Raw genomic sequence first — 13091 nt, forward strand, 5'->3', positions numbered from 1 at the left:
TTGAGGGGGAAAGCATTCAGGTTTTCACCATTAAGTATGGTGTCAGCTCTGGGTTTTTATAGATGCCCTTTACCAGGTTACAGAAGTTCTCTATTTTTCTGAGATTTTCATCATATAGATGTTGATTGTTTTAGCAAATTGATCATGTAACTTCTCTTTTTTAGTCTATTTATAATGGTGACTTACATTGATTCTTCAAAACTTCAACCAGCCTTGCATTCCTAGGATAAACCATATTTGGTTGTGATTATATGAAAGTATTACACTTTTTATATGTTGCTGAATTAGATTGGCTGATATTTTGTTGAGGATTTTTGCATCTATTTTCTGGCTGATGATTCTGATACTATTTACAACTTGTGGGGTTTTCCCCTATACCACCAAGCAGTTCTCAGACACCAGCTGGGTGTCCTATGATTCAGCTCAGTTCTGACACAGTCTACCTGGGGATGGCATCAGATTCTAAGAATTGGGGGCTCAGTCCCACAAGTCTGGCCTCCACATCAGATGCCAGTCTCATGTCCAGGTTGTCACCTGTGCTTCTGACCAACTGGCTATAAGTCAGGTTTCTATGAGCCCCTCCTTGAGTTTGATTAATTTGCTAGAGAGGTTTAGAGAACTCAGGAAACCAGTTTACTTACTTAACTTACCAGTTAATTACAGAGCATATTTTATAAAGGGTAAGATTCAACAGCCAGATGAAAAGACACAGGTGAGGTCGTGAACAAAGGAGCTTCTGTCCCTATGGAGTATGGGGCCTGGCATGATGGCATATGGAAACATTCTGGTTCACCAACTTGGAAGCTCTTCAAACTGTATTCTTTTGAGTTTTTATGGAGGCCTTATTATGTAGGCATGGTTGATTAAATCATTGGCCGTTGGTGCTTGCTTTAACCTTCAGCCCTGCCGCTCTCCCCTCTCCAGAAATCGGGGTGGAACTGAAAGTTTAAACCCTTCACTCATAGTTGTTTCCCCTAGTAACCAGCCCCATCTTTAGAGGGTTTCCAAAAGATACCTCATTAACATAAACTCAGTTGTCATTGAAAGGGACTTGTTATGATTAACAGGATACCCATTTCAACTTTATGGCTGGAACAATTTCAGGAACTGAGGACAAGAGACCAAATATAACAAAAGATGTTCCCATTGCTCTTACCGATCAGGAAATTCCAAGGGTTTTGGGAGCTCTGAGACAGAAACAGAGACAAAGACCAAATATATATATTTTTATTATAAATCACAGTATCACAGGAGGAATATTGATCAGTATTTTCCCTATGTCTTTGGTGGTGTCAGGGTAATGCTGGTTTTGTGAGTTTAGAAGTGTACCATCTTAGGGTGCCTAGGTGGCTCGGTCGGTTGGGCGTCTGCCTCCGGCTCAGGTCATAATCCAGGGGTCCTGGGATCAAGCCCCGCATCAGGCTCCCTGCTCAGCGGGGAGTCTGCTTCTCCCTCTCCCTCTGCCCCTGCCTCTGCTCTCTTTGTCTCTGTCAAATAAATAAAATCTTTAAAAAAAAAAAAAAGTGTACTATCTTCCTGGAAGAGGTTGTGAAGAATTGGCATAATTTTTTCCTTACATGTTTGGTATAATTTGCCCGTGAATTCATCTAGGCCTGGATATTTTTTTGTAAGGTTTTTAATTATGAATTCATTATTTTTGATAAATATATAGCCATTCAGTTTACATATTTCTTGTTAGAAGTGTTTGGACAGTTTGTTCCTTTTAAGGAATTTGTCCATTTCATCTGAGTCATCTTATTTGGGATCATAAAGCTGTTTGCTGTATTTTTTTTTTATTCTTCTTGTTTACACCCAATGTGGGGTTCGAACTTACAACCCCAAGATCAAGAGTTGTATGCCCCACTGACTAAGCCAACCCAGAGCCCCTTTTTTTAGTGATACCGTCTTTTTTATTCTTTTTTTTTTTTTTTAAGATTTTATTTATTTGACAGAGACAGCTAGAGAGGGAACACAGGCAGGGGTAGTGGGAGAGGGAGAAGCAGGCTCCCAGCCAAGCAAGGAGCCCGATGTGGGCCTCTATCCCAGGACCCCAAGATCATGACCCGAGCCGAAGGCAGACCTTAATGACTGAGCCACCCAGGCACCCCTTCTTTTTTCATTCTTGATGGTTTATATTTATCCAGATATTTACTATTTCTGTTTCCTTCATGAAGTTCCATGATTCATCCTAGTATCCTTTCTCTTTTATCTAAAGAACTTCCTTTGGCATTTCTTTTATAGCAGGTCTGTATGCAACAAATTCTCTTAAGTCTCTTAAGTCTTCACCAGGGTGTGTACTTATTTTGGCCTCATTCCTGAAAGAATATGTTTGCTGGATATAAAATTCTGATGTTCACAAGTTCTCTTTTTCAGCACTTAAAAATTTTGATGCACTGTCTTTGGCATTGATGTTTTTTGGTTTTTTTTTAAGATTTTATTTTATTTGAAACAGAGAGAGAGCACAAGAGGGGGTAAGGTGAGAAGGAGAAGCAGACTCCCTGCCGAGCAGGGAGCCCAATGCAGGACTCGATCCCAGGACTCCGGGATCATGACCTGAGCTGAAGGCAGTCGCTTAACCAACTGAGCCGAGCCACCCAGGCGCCCTGGCATTGATGATTTCTGAAGAGCAATCCACAGTCACTCAAATCATTTGCTTCTACAAAATGTATCCTTTTTCTCTGTCAGATCTCAAGACTTTAAATATCTGATTTCAAGTAGTTTGATTTTGATATGTATAGGCCTTCTTTTTTGTTTGCTTTTAGCCTGTTTGGTGTTTTCTGAGCTTTTTGAATCTGTAAATTTTTGTCTTTCACCAAACTTGGGATGTTTTTAGCAATTACTTCTTCAAATATTTTTTTTCTGTAACTACCTCTTCTCCTTCTGAGACTTACGTGACATGAATGTTCAGCCTTTTGAAATTGTCCCACAGGTCCCTGAGGCTGTATTTATTTGTCCTCAATCCTTTTTTCTCAGTATCTCATATTAGATAGTTTCCCCTGAGTCATCTTCCAGTTTGCTGACTTTCCTCTGTCATCCCCATTCTCGTCTTGGACCCATATAGTGAATTTTTAATTTCAAATATTTCTCATTTTCAGTTCTAAAGTTTCCATTTGGTTCTTTTTCATAATTTCTATTTCTCTGCTGTGACCTTGCCTTTACCTCACAGAGCATATTTATATCGTCACTTTAAAGTCTTTGACAGGGCACCTGGGTGGCTCAGGTGGTTAAGCATCTGCCTTCGGGTGAGGTCATGATCCCAGGATCCTGGGATCAAGTCCCACATCGGGCTCCTGGCTCGGCGGGGAGCCTGCTTCTCCTTCTCCCTCTGCCTCTCTCCCTGCTTATGCTCTCTTTCTCTCTATCTCTGTCTCAAATGAATAAATAAAATCTTAAATAAAGTCTTTGACAATTCTGGGGTGCCTGGGTGACTCAGTTAAGCGTCCGACTCTTGATTTCGGCTCAGGCCATAATCTCAGGGCTGTGAGATTGAGCCCTGTGTTTCGCTCCACACTGGGCATGGAGCCTGCTTAAGAGTCTCTCTCTCTCATGTGTACACTCTCTCTCTCTCTTAGAAAAAAAAATCTTTAAAGTCTTTGACAAGTCCAATATCTGGGTCCTGTTAGGACTGGGATCTCTTGACTCTCTTTTCATTTCAGAACTAATCCCATTTCCTGGTTCTTTGTATGTGAGCAATTTTTTATTATGTCCTGGACAGTTTGAATATAACACTGTGAGACTCTGGGTCCTATTAAAAATACCTGGAAAATGTTGAGTTTTGTTAGTCATTTTATTTTTGTCAGACAATCTACCCAATTAGATTCAGATTGCATGTACCTTTGTCACTTTATGCGGGTGGTGGTTCCAGTGTTTATTGAGTCTTCATGGTCTTTGCTATGCTGTATAGGCTTGCCCAGGGCATGCCCCATTCAGGGACTTGGACAGTGACTTGTACTATAATTTCATTCTCAACACCTTTGTCATGTTTCTTTAGTTCTGTTTCATGAATACACAGCTTAGTGGTAAGCCAGAATTAGTGCTTTTTCTTTAGCTCCCTCTTCTCCAAGACTTCCTTCACATTCTCCAGATAACATGGTTTCCTTTTCCCATTTCCTCTGGTGGCCAGAAAGGTAACTTTTCTTCAGTTTCTGCCTCCTAACTTGTGAGTTTTGAGTGACTAAGCGAGAGAGGGGAAAAAAATAATGGGGATTCCCTCCATACTCTCCCGACATCATATCCTCTTCTCAGTTCTGCTAGTTAAAGAGATGGGCTTTCTCTTGGGGTTTTAGTTGCTGCTGCATGCAGATCCATGACTGGTGCTGACCTTGGGCAGACTATGAAGTTTGCTGCATCGATTGACTCTTCTTTCACAAATAATTTCTTGTTGCATGTGATGCTGTTGGTAGCATTTACCCGCAGAACTTTTATTTTTTAATTTAACCAAATGGGAAAACAAACCAAAAATCCCTGCCTCACCATAGTCTTCAGTAGGGAAGGGCCCCTTTCTCAGTCTTCTGGCTGGAGCTCTTTCTCTGAGTTCCCTGAGTTCCTGTCTGTTTTTGCTGTGAGCTCCATGAATATCAGCCCAGAATACAAGGAAAAAACTGAACCTCACCTTATGGGTCTTTCAAGTTTGACTTCCCACACCTACCTATTACTTTCCAGAATCCTCATGTAGTTGCTTTTCATATTTTATCATCCGTTTTTAGTTGTAATAGAAATAAGCCATACTGTGTATGGCTTATCATCATGGCTGCTTCTCGAAGTCAAATTTATTTTATATAATAAAATTGATTATCTTTATGGTTTATACTTTGTGTCTTCTGTGTTTTTAATAAACTTTCTTAACCAAAGGTCATAGAGCTACCCTTGTATATTTTTATCTGTGTGTGTTAGTTTTTACATTTAAGAATTGATTTTATGTCCACCATAAGACAGGGATCTAATGTCAGGAGCCCTTTGCAGTTCCAGTTATCATGTGTCTACTTTTGATCTAGAATGCTATACAGGCATACCTCCTTTTATTGTGCTTCACAAATGCTGCGTGTGTTACAAGTTAAAGATTCAAGACTTCAGTGGAGGAAGTATCTGCAGATGTGGAAATAGCAAGAGAACTAGAATTAGAAGTAGAACCTGGAGATGTGACTGAATCACTGCAATCTCATGATCAAACTTGAACTGATGAGTATTTGCTCCTATTTTTTTATTTGGGGTTAGGATGAATTTATTTTTTAATTTAAATTCAATTAATATATATTATTAGTTTCAGAGGTAGGGGTCAGTGATTCATCAGTCTACTATAATGCCCAGTGTTCATTACATCGTGTGAGAGTTGCACCTTTTGATGAGCCAAGGAAGTGGTTTCTTCAGATGGAAGGTACTCCTGGTGAAGATGCTATGAAGATTGTTGGAATGACAACAGAGGATTCAGTCTATCACATGAACTTAGTTGATAAAGCAGAAGCAGGGTTTAAGAGGATTTACTCCATTTTTTCTATATATATGTGTATGTGTATATATACATACACATACATAATGGAATATTATGCAGCCATCAAAAAATGAAATCTTGCCATTTGCAACAACATGGAGGGTATTATGCTAAGCAAAATAAGTCAGAGAAAGACAATTATATCTCACTGATGTTTGGAATTTAAAAACAAGGCCTAAGTTCATAGGGGAAGAGAAAAAAATAAGATGAAATTAGAGAGGGAGACAAACCATAAGAGACTCTTAATCTGGGCGCCTGGGTGGCTCAGTTGGTTAAGCGACTGCCTTCGGCTCAGGTCATGATCCTGGAGTCCTGGGATCAAGTCCCACATCGGGCTCCCTGCTCAGCAGGGAGTCTGCTTCTCCCTCTGACCCTCCCCCCTCTCATGCTCTATCTCATTCTCTCTCTCAAATAAATAAAATCTTTTAAAAAAAAAAAGACTCTTAATCTTAGGAAACAAACGGTGGCTGAGGGGAGGGGAATAGGGTGATGGGGTAACTGGGTTATGGACATTAAGGAGGGCATGTGATGTAATGAACACTGGGTATTCTATAAGATTGATGAATCACAGATCTGTACCTCTGAAACCAATAATACATTATATGTTAATTGAATTTAAATTAAAAAATAAAAGTTCTGCGGGTAAATGCTACCAACAGCATCACATGCAACAACAAATTATTTGTGAAAGAAGAGTCAATCGATGCAGCAAACTTCATAGTCTTTATCTGAAGAAATTGTCACAGCGAACCCAGCCTTCAGCAGCCACCACCCTAATCAGTCAGCTGCCATCCACATTGAGGCAAGACCCTCCACCAGTAGAAAGATGATGATTTGCTGAAAGCTTAGATGCTGGTTAGCTTTTTTTTTTTTTTTTTTTTTTTTAGCATTGAGGATATTTGAATTAAGGAATGTGTATTTTATAGACAATGCAACAGACTACAGGACACGCTAACTTTCATATGCACTGGGAAAGCAAAAAATTCATTTGACTCACTTTACTGCTTCTTTATTACAACAAAGGCTAGAGGAAGCAGCTTAGTGAGAGAGTTGTATTAGACTTGCTAATTCCCTACCCACCAGTTCTACCTCCCAACTAAGTCCAGCCCGAGGAAAGCTTGCATCTGCAGAGGAAACCAACTTAGGTCACTGCTTCCTACTCACCAGTCCAGGGAAAGAAGGGAAAAAGAGACCAGACTCCCCACCATCAAGGTAACTCACTCCACCTCCCTGGAGAAGGTGTAGGAGTGGGGTAAGAGACCAGGAGCCTTTAGCAGATCTGTTGTCATGCAGTTTGGATGAAAGAAGAGTAGTTTGTAGCTCACCCCCCACACACTGATTTCAATTTGTCAGTTTTGTTGTTAGAAATATTTAAGATTTTTCTGCTTGCTTATTTGAGAGAGAGCACCAGCAGGGGGAGGGGCAGAGGGAGAGTAAGAAGCAGACTCCCCCCTGAGCAGGGAGCTGGACTTGCAGGTGCAGGGCTGGGTCCTAGGACCCTGAGATCATGACCCGAGCCAAAGTCAGATGCTTAACCGACAGAGCTACCCAGGTGCCCCTTGTTAGAAGTAATTTCTGAAAATTAGTTGAACTAAACTATTTCAATATGTAGCCGCATTCACAAGAGAAAAGAATGTCATTGTCCTATGACTTAAAACTTTTGACTTCATCTTTAAAGAGCATTTACTATGGCCTTGGATAGTACCATGTTTCTTTGGATTAAAAAAGAGTAAATACTTCAGACTTCTTGTTTTTCTTATACTTAGATCTACCAAGTTCATGGTTTTATAAACTTAGTCATATATTCATTACTTGCTATGAGCAAGAATTACACTAGATATAATTAGCACATGATTCTCTCATTGGAAGGCCCCACAGTATAATAGAGAAACAGACAATTACAGTATTTGTGATACTTGCTCACTACCACAAAACCATGGGCAGAATGTTTTGGTTATGTAAACAATGGAGAAATTAATGAGAACTAATGATACATGTAAGGAAACATTGTTTCTTTGTAATACATTTGTGAAGATTTTGTGAAGTTTTGAAATGGTAATCCTATTTAATGACTGATTTTCTACCACTCTCATTAAGTAAGTAACAAATTGGTCATCTCGAATAAGCCAAAGTTACTTGGTCAAAATTTATCCCTTTCAGGTATGTTTTTTAGTTGTTTGCTCTTAGTTTTATGCCATCAAGGTATTTTAGTGGGAAAAGATAACCTGACATTACATTTTTGTTATAAGAAGTCTTTTAAATTAAAAGGTGGGGGGTGCCTGGCTGGCTCAGTCAGTATAGCCATGTGACTCTTGATCTTCGGGTTGTGAGTGCAAGCCCATGTTTGGTGTAGAGATTACTTAAAAACATCTAGAGGAGTCAAAGTCCTAGAAAGTAGAATAGTGGTTGCCAGAGTTGGGGGAGAGGGGAAAATGGGGAATTATTGTTTCATGGGTATAGTTTCTGTACAAGATAAAAAAGTTTGGAGACTGAATATCCAACAATGTAACATTATTGACCTGTACATTTAAAGATGGTTAAGATTGGGAGGTGGCGGGGTGGGGGGGGGGGTTGAAACAGGTGGTGGGATTAAAGAGTATACTTATGAACACTAAGTAATTAATGTATAGAATTGTTGAGTCACTATATAGTACACCTGAAACTAATATAGCACTGTATGTTAACTATACCAGAATTAAAATAAAAAACTTAATAAAATTTAATAATTTTTAAATAAAAATTAAAATGGTTAAGATTATAAAAAATAAAATCTTTAGGGCGCCTGGGTGGCTCAGTTGGTTAAGCAACTGCCTTCGGCTCAGGTCATGATCCTGGAGTCCCAGAATCGAGTCCCGCATCAGGCTCCCTGCTCGGCAGGGAGCCTCCTTCTCCCTCTGACCTTCCCCCCTCTCATGTGCTCTCTGTCTCTCTCATTCTCTCTGTCTCAGATAAATAAATAAAATCTTTAAAAAAAAAATAAAATAAAATCTTTAAATAGAGAGATGGAGGTGGCATCACACTGCTACCTCAGAAATAGAAACTAGAATGAATACTCATATGTCTTTAATGACAAAGGAAATCTTTATTCTCTACTCACTAAAATTCTAACTGTAGAGTCACTCAGTAGCAACTAGAGCAAAAAGTGAAGTGTCTGTGCATGCATGCAGAAAAGGGATCCCAGGGAGTGGAAAGAACACAAATGTTAGAGTCAGGCCAGCCTAGGTCACATCCTCAACCTGAGTAACCTTGGACAAGTTCTTAACCACCTGAGCCTTAATTTTCTCCCTGCCTGTAAGGAATAATAGCTATTTCATTAAGTTCTTTTAGAGAGATGCACAATGTCTTCCTTTTTTTTTATGATTTTATTTATTCATTTTGATAGAGAGACAGCGAGAGAGGGAACACAAGCAGGGGGAGTGAGAGAGGGAGAAGCAGGCTTCCTGCCAAGCAGAGAGTCCAACTCAGGGCTCAATCCCAGGATCCTGGGATCATGACCTGAGCCTAAGGCAGATGCCTAACAACTGAGCCACCCAGGTGCCCTGCACAAAGTCTTTCTAAGCCCACAACCTGAACATTAATGCCCCCAGTCTTTCTAAGCCTACAATCTAAAGGAATTCTTCAAAAAGTAGGCCAAGCATATTTTACGAACTTAGTGCCAGGTAGCAGGCTGCCTACAAAATTTCAAGAAAGAGGATGCTAAATAAAATAGATACCAATAGTGCTTATTTTGATACTGCAGTTTATATCTTCCTGACTGAAAACGTAGAAATGGTTATTTATGGGGGGAAACCTTAAAGCCACTTAAATGTGCAGTATAGAATAGGGGGTAAATAAGTGACAGGACATCATGGGAACATTTATGGTTTTGAAAAGTATAGATAAGGTAAAACTGGTTTGGGGGCACCTGGGTGGCTCAGTCATTAAGAGTCTGCCTTCAGCTTGGGTCATGGTCCTATGGTCCTGGGATCGAGCCCCGCATCGGGCTCCCTGCTCGGCGGGAAGCCTGCTTCTCCCTCTCCCATTCCCCCTGCTTGTATTCCCTCTCGCTGTGTCTCTGTCAAATAAATAAATAAAATATTTAAAAATAAAATATCTTGTAAAAAAGAAAATAAAAATGGTTTTGATGTGTTGTAGGATATATGTATCTTACAGTTAAGGTTTTTAAAATGAAGAAAAACTGAAAAAAATCCAACAACTGCTATGAGTGATTCTTTCATTTTCCAATTTGTCAGTACTATGAGGTTGCTTTCATAATAAGAAGACTATGTAAGAGAGCCAATGAACCTCATGGAGCAAAAAGTTTCTTCATAGACAAAACACAAACTTAGGTTCCTTAATGCTTGTTTCCATTAAGACAACCAAAGGAGGAGACCGTCAGTCTTGGTTCTTTTAACTCCTTAAGCACCAGCCTTTTAGCTGTTGTGTTCCTGTCAGCTGTCATAATTTAGTCGACCATGTCGACTGGATAGAACTATAACACTCAAATTTATCTTTTCTAAAGCAGTGTTTTTCTTTGTTTTAATGTTACAGATTTATTTGAGGTTCCTAGATTATCAAATGGAGCACTCAAATGAATGCAAGAGAAACTTCGTTGCAGTTTATGATGGAAGCAGTTCTATTGAAAATCTGAAGGCCAAGTTTTGCAGCACTGTGGCCAATGATGTGATGCTGAAAACAGGAGTTGGAGTGATCCGAATGTGGGCAGATGAAGGTAGTCGGCTAAGCAGATTCAGAATGCTCTTTACTTCCTTTGTGGAGCGTAAGTAAATCCTATAGCATTGAGATCTTTTACATAATTTTCATTCATTCAGAATTCAATTATTGAGCATTTCCTTTTGACAAAGACTGCAAGTCAAAGAGAATGCAGAAATAACTAAGTCTTAGTCCCTATTCTCAAGGAATTAACTGTCCTGGCTGAAAAACCATGTTAATACATAAATTGCAACACTGCCTTATTATAAAAGTGTAACGTGATAGGGAACACAGAAAGTGGAGACTCAAGATTTTCAAAATTAAAAATAATTATCAGTAGTATTAATTCAGCTTGGTATATAATTATGAATCTACCAAACCATGTTCATCAAAATTTAGATAGGCTGTGTTTTCTTTTTTCTAACTTCTAATTTTTAAATAATTTTAAGCTTATCTAAAGTTATAAAAATAGCACAGAGTTTTCATTTGTCCTTCACTCAGATTCCCCTAATAATGTGGTAAAACTGAAAATTAACACTGATACACTATTATCAACCATTATATATAGACCTTATCCACATGTCACTAGTTTTCCTATTAATGTCCTTTTCTGATGCTGGATCCCACGTTGCGCTTACTTGACATCTGTCCTTTAGTCTCCTCAATCTGTGACAGTTCCTTAGTCTTCAATGACCTTAATATATGTGAAGAGCAATGGCCATTTATTTAGTAGAATGTCAATTTGAGTTTGTCTGATGTTTTCTCATGGATTCTTTTGAGGTTATGTATTTCTGTCAGTGTCACAGAAATGACGCTACACGTTTCTCAGTGCATCATACCAGTGAGGTAGGCGTACATCATGTGGATCTGTCTCATGTTAACTTTGCTCACTTCCTTAAGGTGCTCTCTGTCAGGTTTCTCCACTATAAAGTTACTGATGTTTTCATTTCTAGTTAATAATTCTCCTTGAGACTATGCAAATATCCCTTTGCTCACTAATTTTAGCGTCTGTTAATGGTTTCTGCCTGTAATAGGTATTATCATAGGGTGCCTGGGTGGCTCAGTTGGTTAAGCGACTGCCTTCGGCTCAGGTCATGATCCTGGAGTCCCTGGATTGAGTCCCGCATCGGGCTCCCTGCTCGGCAGGGAGTCTGCTTCTCCCTCTGACCCTCCCAACCCTCCCCCCTCTCATGTGCTCTCTCTCTCAGTCTCTCTCTCTCAAATAAATAAATAAAATCTTTAAAAAAAATAATAAAAAATAGGTATTATTATAGTGTTTACCTAATGGTAGTTTTCTGTTTCCATTATTCCTTCTACACTTATTAGTTGTAATTCTGTGAGGAAGAGTTATTTTCCCCCTCATTTATCTATTCAGTGATTTATTTCAGTATGAGTTTATGGATTTTTATTTTATGCCATTATTATATATAGTTATATATAACATAATTATTATAATACTAACATTATTTTGTTACTCAGAGCCCCAGCTTTGGCCACTGGGAGCCTTTTCAAGTTGTCTCTTTTTTTTTTTTTTTAAGATTTTATTTATTTATTTGAGACAGAGAGAATGAGAGAGACAGAGAGCACATGAGAGGGGGGAGGGTCAGAGGGAGAAGCAGGCTCCCTGCCGAGCAGGGAGCCCGATGCGGGACTCGATCCAGGGACTCCAGGACCATGACCTGAGCCAAAGGCAGTCGCTTAACCAACTGAGCCACCCAGGCGCCCTCAAGTTGTCTCTTTTAACTTTTGATGTGTCCTTCCCTTTTTTTTTTTTAATCACTTTATTTTCTGTCACCACAAGATGGCCCAGGTTCAGCTGTGTTTTCCCTGGCCCAGCCGTAAAACCAACCATATTTCCAAGAAGCCCTTTTCTTCTCGTACAAAAGACACTGCTAAAAGCACTTCTGGGGTTCTTACAGGAATCGTAATGAATCCATGGACTGCTTTAGAGTAGTAGTGTCATCTTAATCAGTCTTAAGTCTTCCAGCCCACGGACCCAGGGTGTCTTCCCACTTATTTGTTGTCTTTCATTTTTTTCAAGAGTGTTTTGTACTCTTTAGTATACAACTCTACAAGTACACATTGTTAGTGTGTAGAAATGTACCTGATGTTGTATTCTGTGTTTGTATCCTGCAGCTTGCTGAATTAGTTTATTAGCTGTGTGTGTGTGCGATCTTGTTAGGGTTTTCTACATATAAGATCATGTTGTTTGTAAACAGGTAATTTTCCAATATTGGGTGCTATTTTATTTTTTTATTTCCTTTTCTCACCTAATTGCTCTTGCTAGAACTTCTAGTACTATATTGAATAGAAGCTATAGGAGACACCCTTGTCTTGTTTCTGATCTTAGGAGCAAAGCTTTCAGCCTTCCACCGTTGAGTAGGTGTTAGCTGAGTAGGGTTTTCATATATGGGCTTTATCATGTTGAGGAAATTTTCTTCTGGTCCTAGTTTACATATTGCGTGTTTTCATCATTAAAGGATGTTGAATTTTGTCAAATGCTTTTTCTGATTCAATTGAGATGATTATGTCATTTTTTTCCTCTTCATTTTGTTAATGTGTTGTATTACAGTCACTGATTTTTTTTAAAGATTTTATTTATTTGACAGAGACATAGCAAGAGAGGGAACACAAGCAGGGGGAGTGGGAGAGGGAGAGGGAAAAGCAGGCTTCCCACCATGCAGGGAGCCCGACGTAGGACTCCATCCCAGGACCCCAAGATCATGACCTGAGCCGAAGGCAGACGCTTAACGACTGAGCCACCCAGGCACCCCTCATTCATTTTTATATGTAGAACCATTTTTATGGTCCAGGAATAAGTCCCACTTGATCATGGTGTATAATCCTTTTAATATGTTGCTGAATTCAATGCTAGTATTTTGTTGAGGATTTTTGCATCAATATGTATAAG

General features: G+C 39.3%; 1 protein-coding gene across 2 annotated transcripts in view; it reads left to right on the forward strand.

Moving 5' to 3' along the window:
* Positions 1–13091, forward strand: part of NETO2 (neuropilin and tolloid like 2) — a 56863-nt gene that overhangs the window by 29263 nt on the left and 14509 nt on the right. For both annotated transcript variants that reach the window (XM_035025280.1, XM_035025281.1), the window contains exon 7: positions 10019–10247. In XM_035025280.1, the coding sequence (XP_034881171.1) occupies positions 10019–10247 (229 nt within the window). The remainder of the gene's footprint in view (positions 1–10018; positions 10248–13091) is intronic.

The sequence above is a fragment of the Mirounga leonina genome, unplaced genomic scaffold, assembly GCF_011800145.1.
Source record: "Mirounga leonina isolate KUSES-001 unplaced genomic scaffold, KU_Mleo_1.0 Mir_180, whole genome shotgun sequence".
NCBI lineage: Eukaryota > Metazoa > Chordata > Mammalia > Carnivora > Phocidae > Mirounga > Mirounga leonina.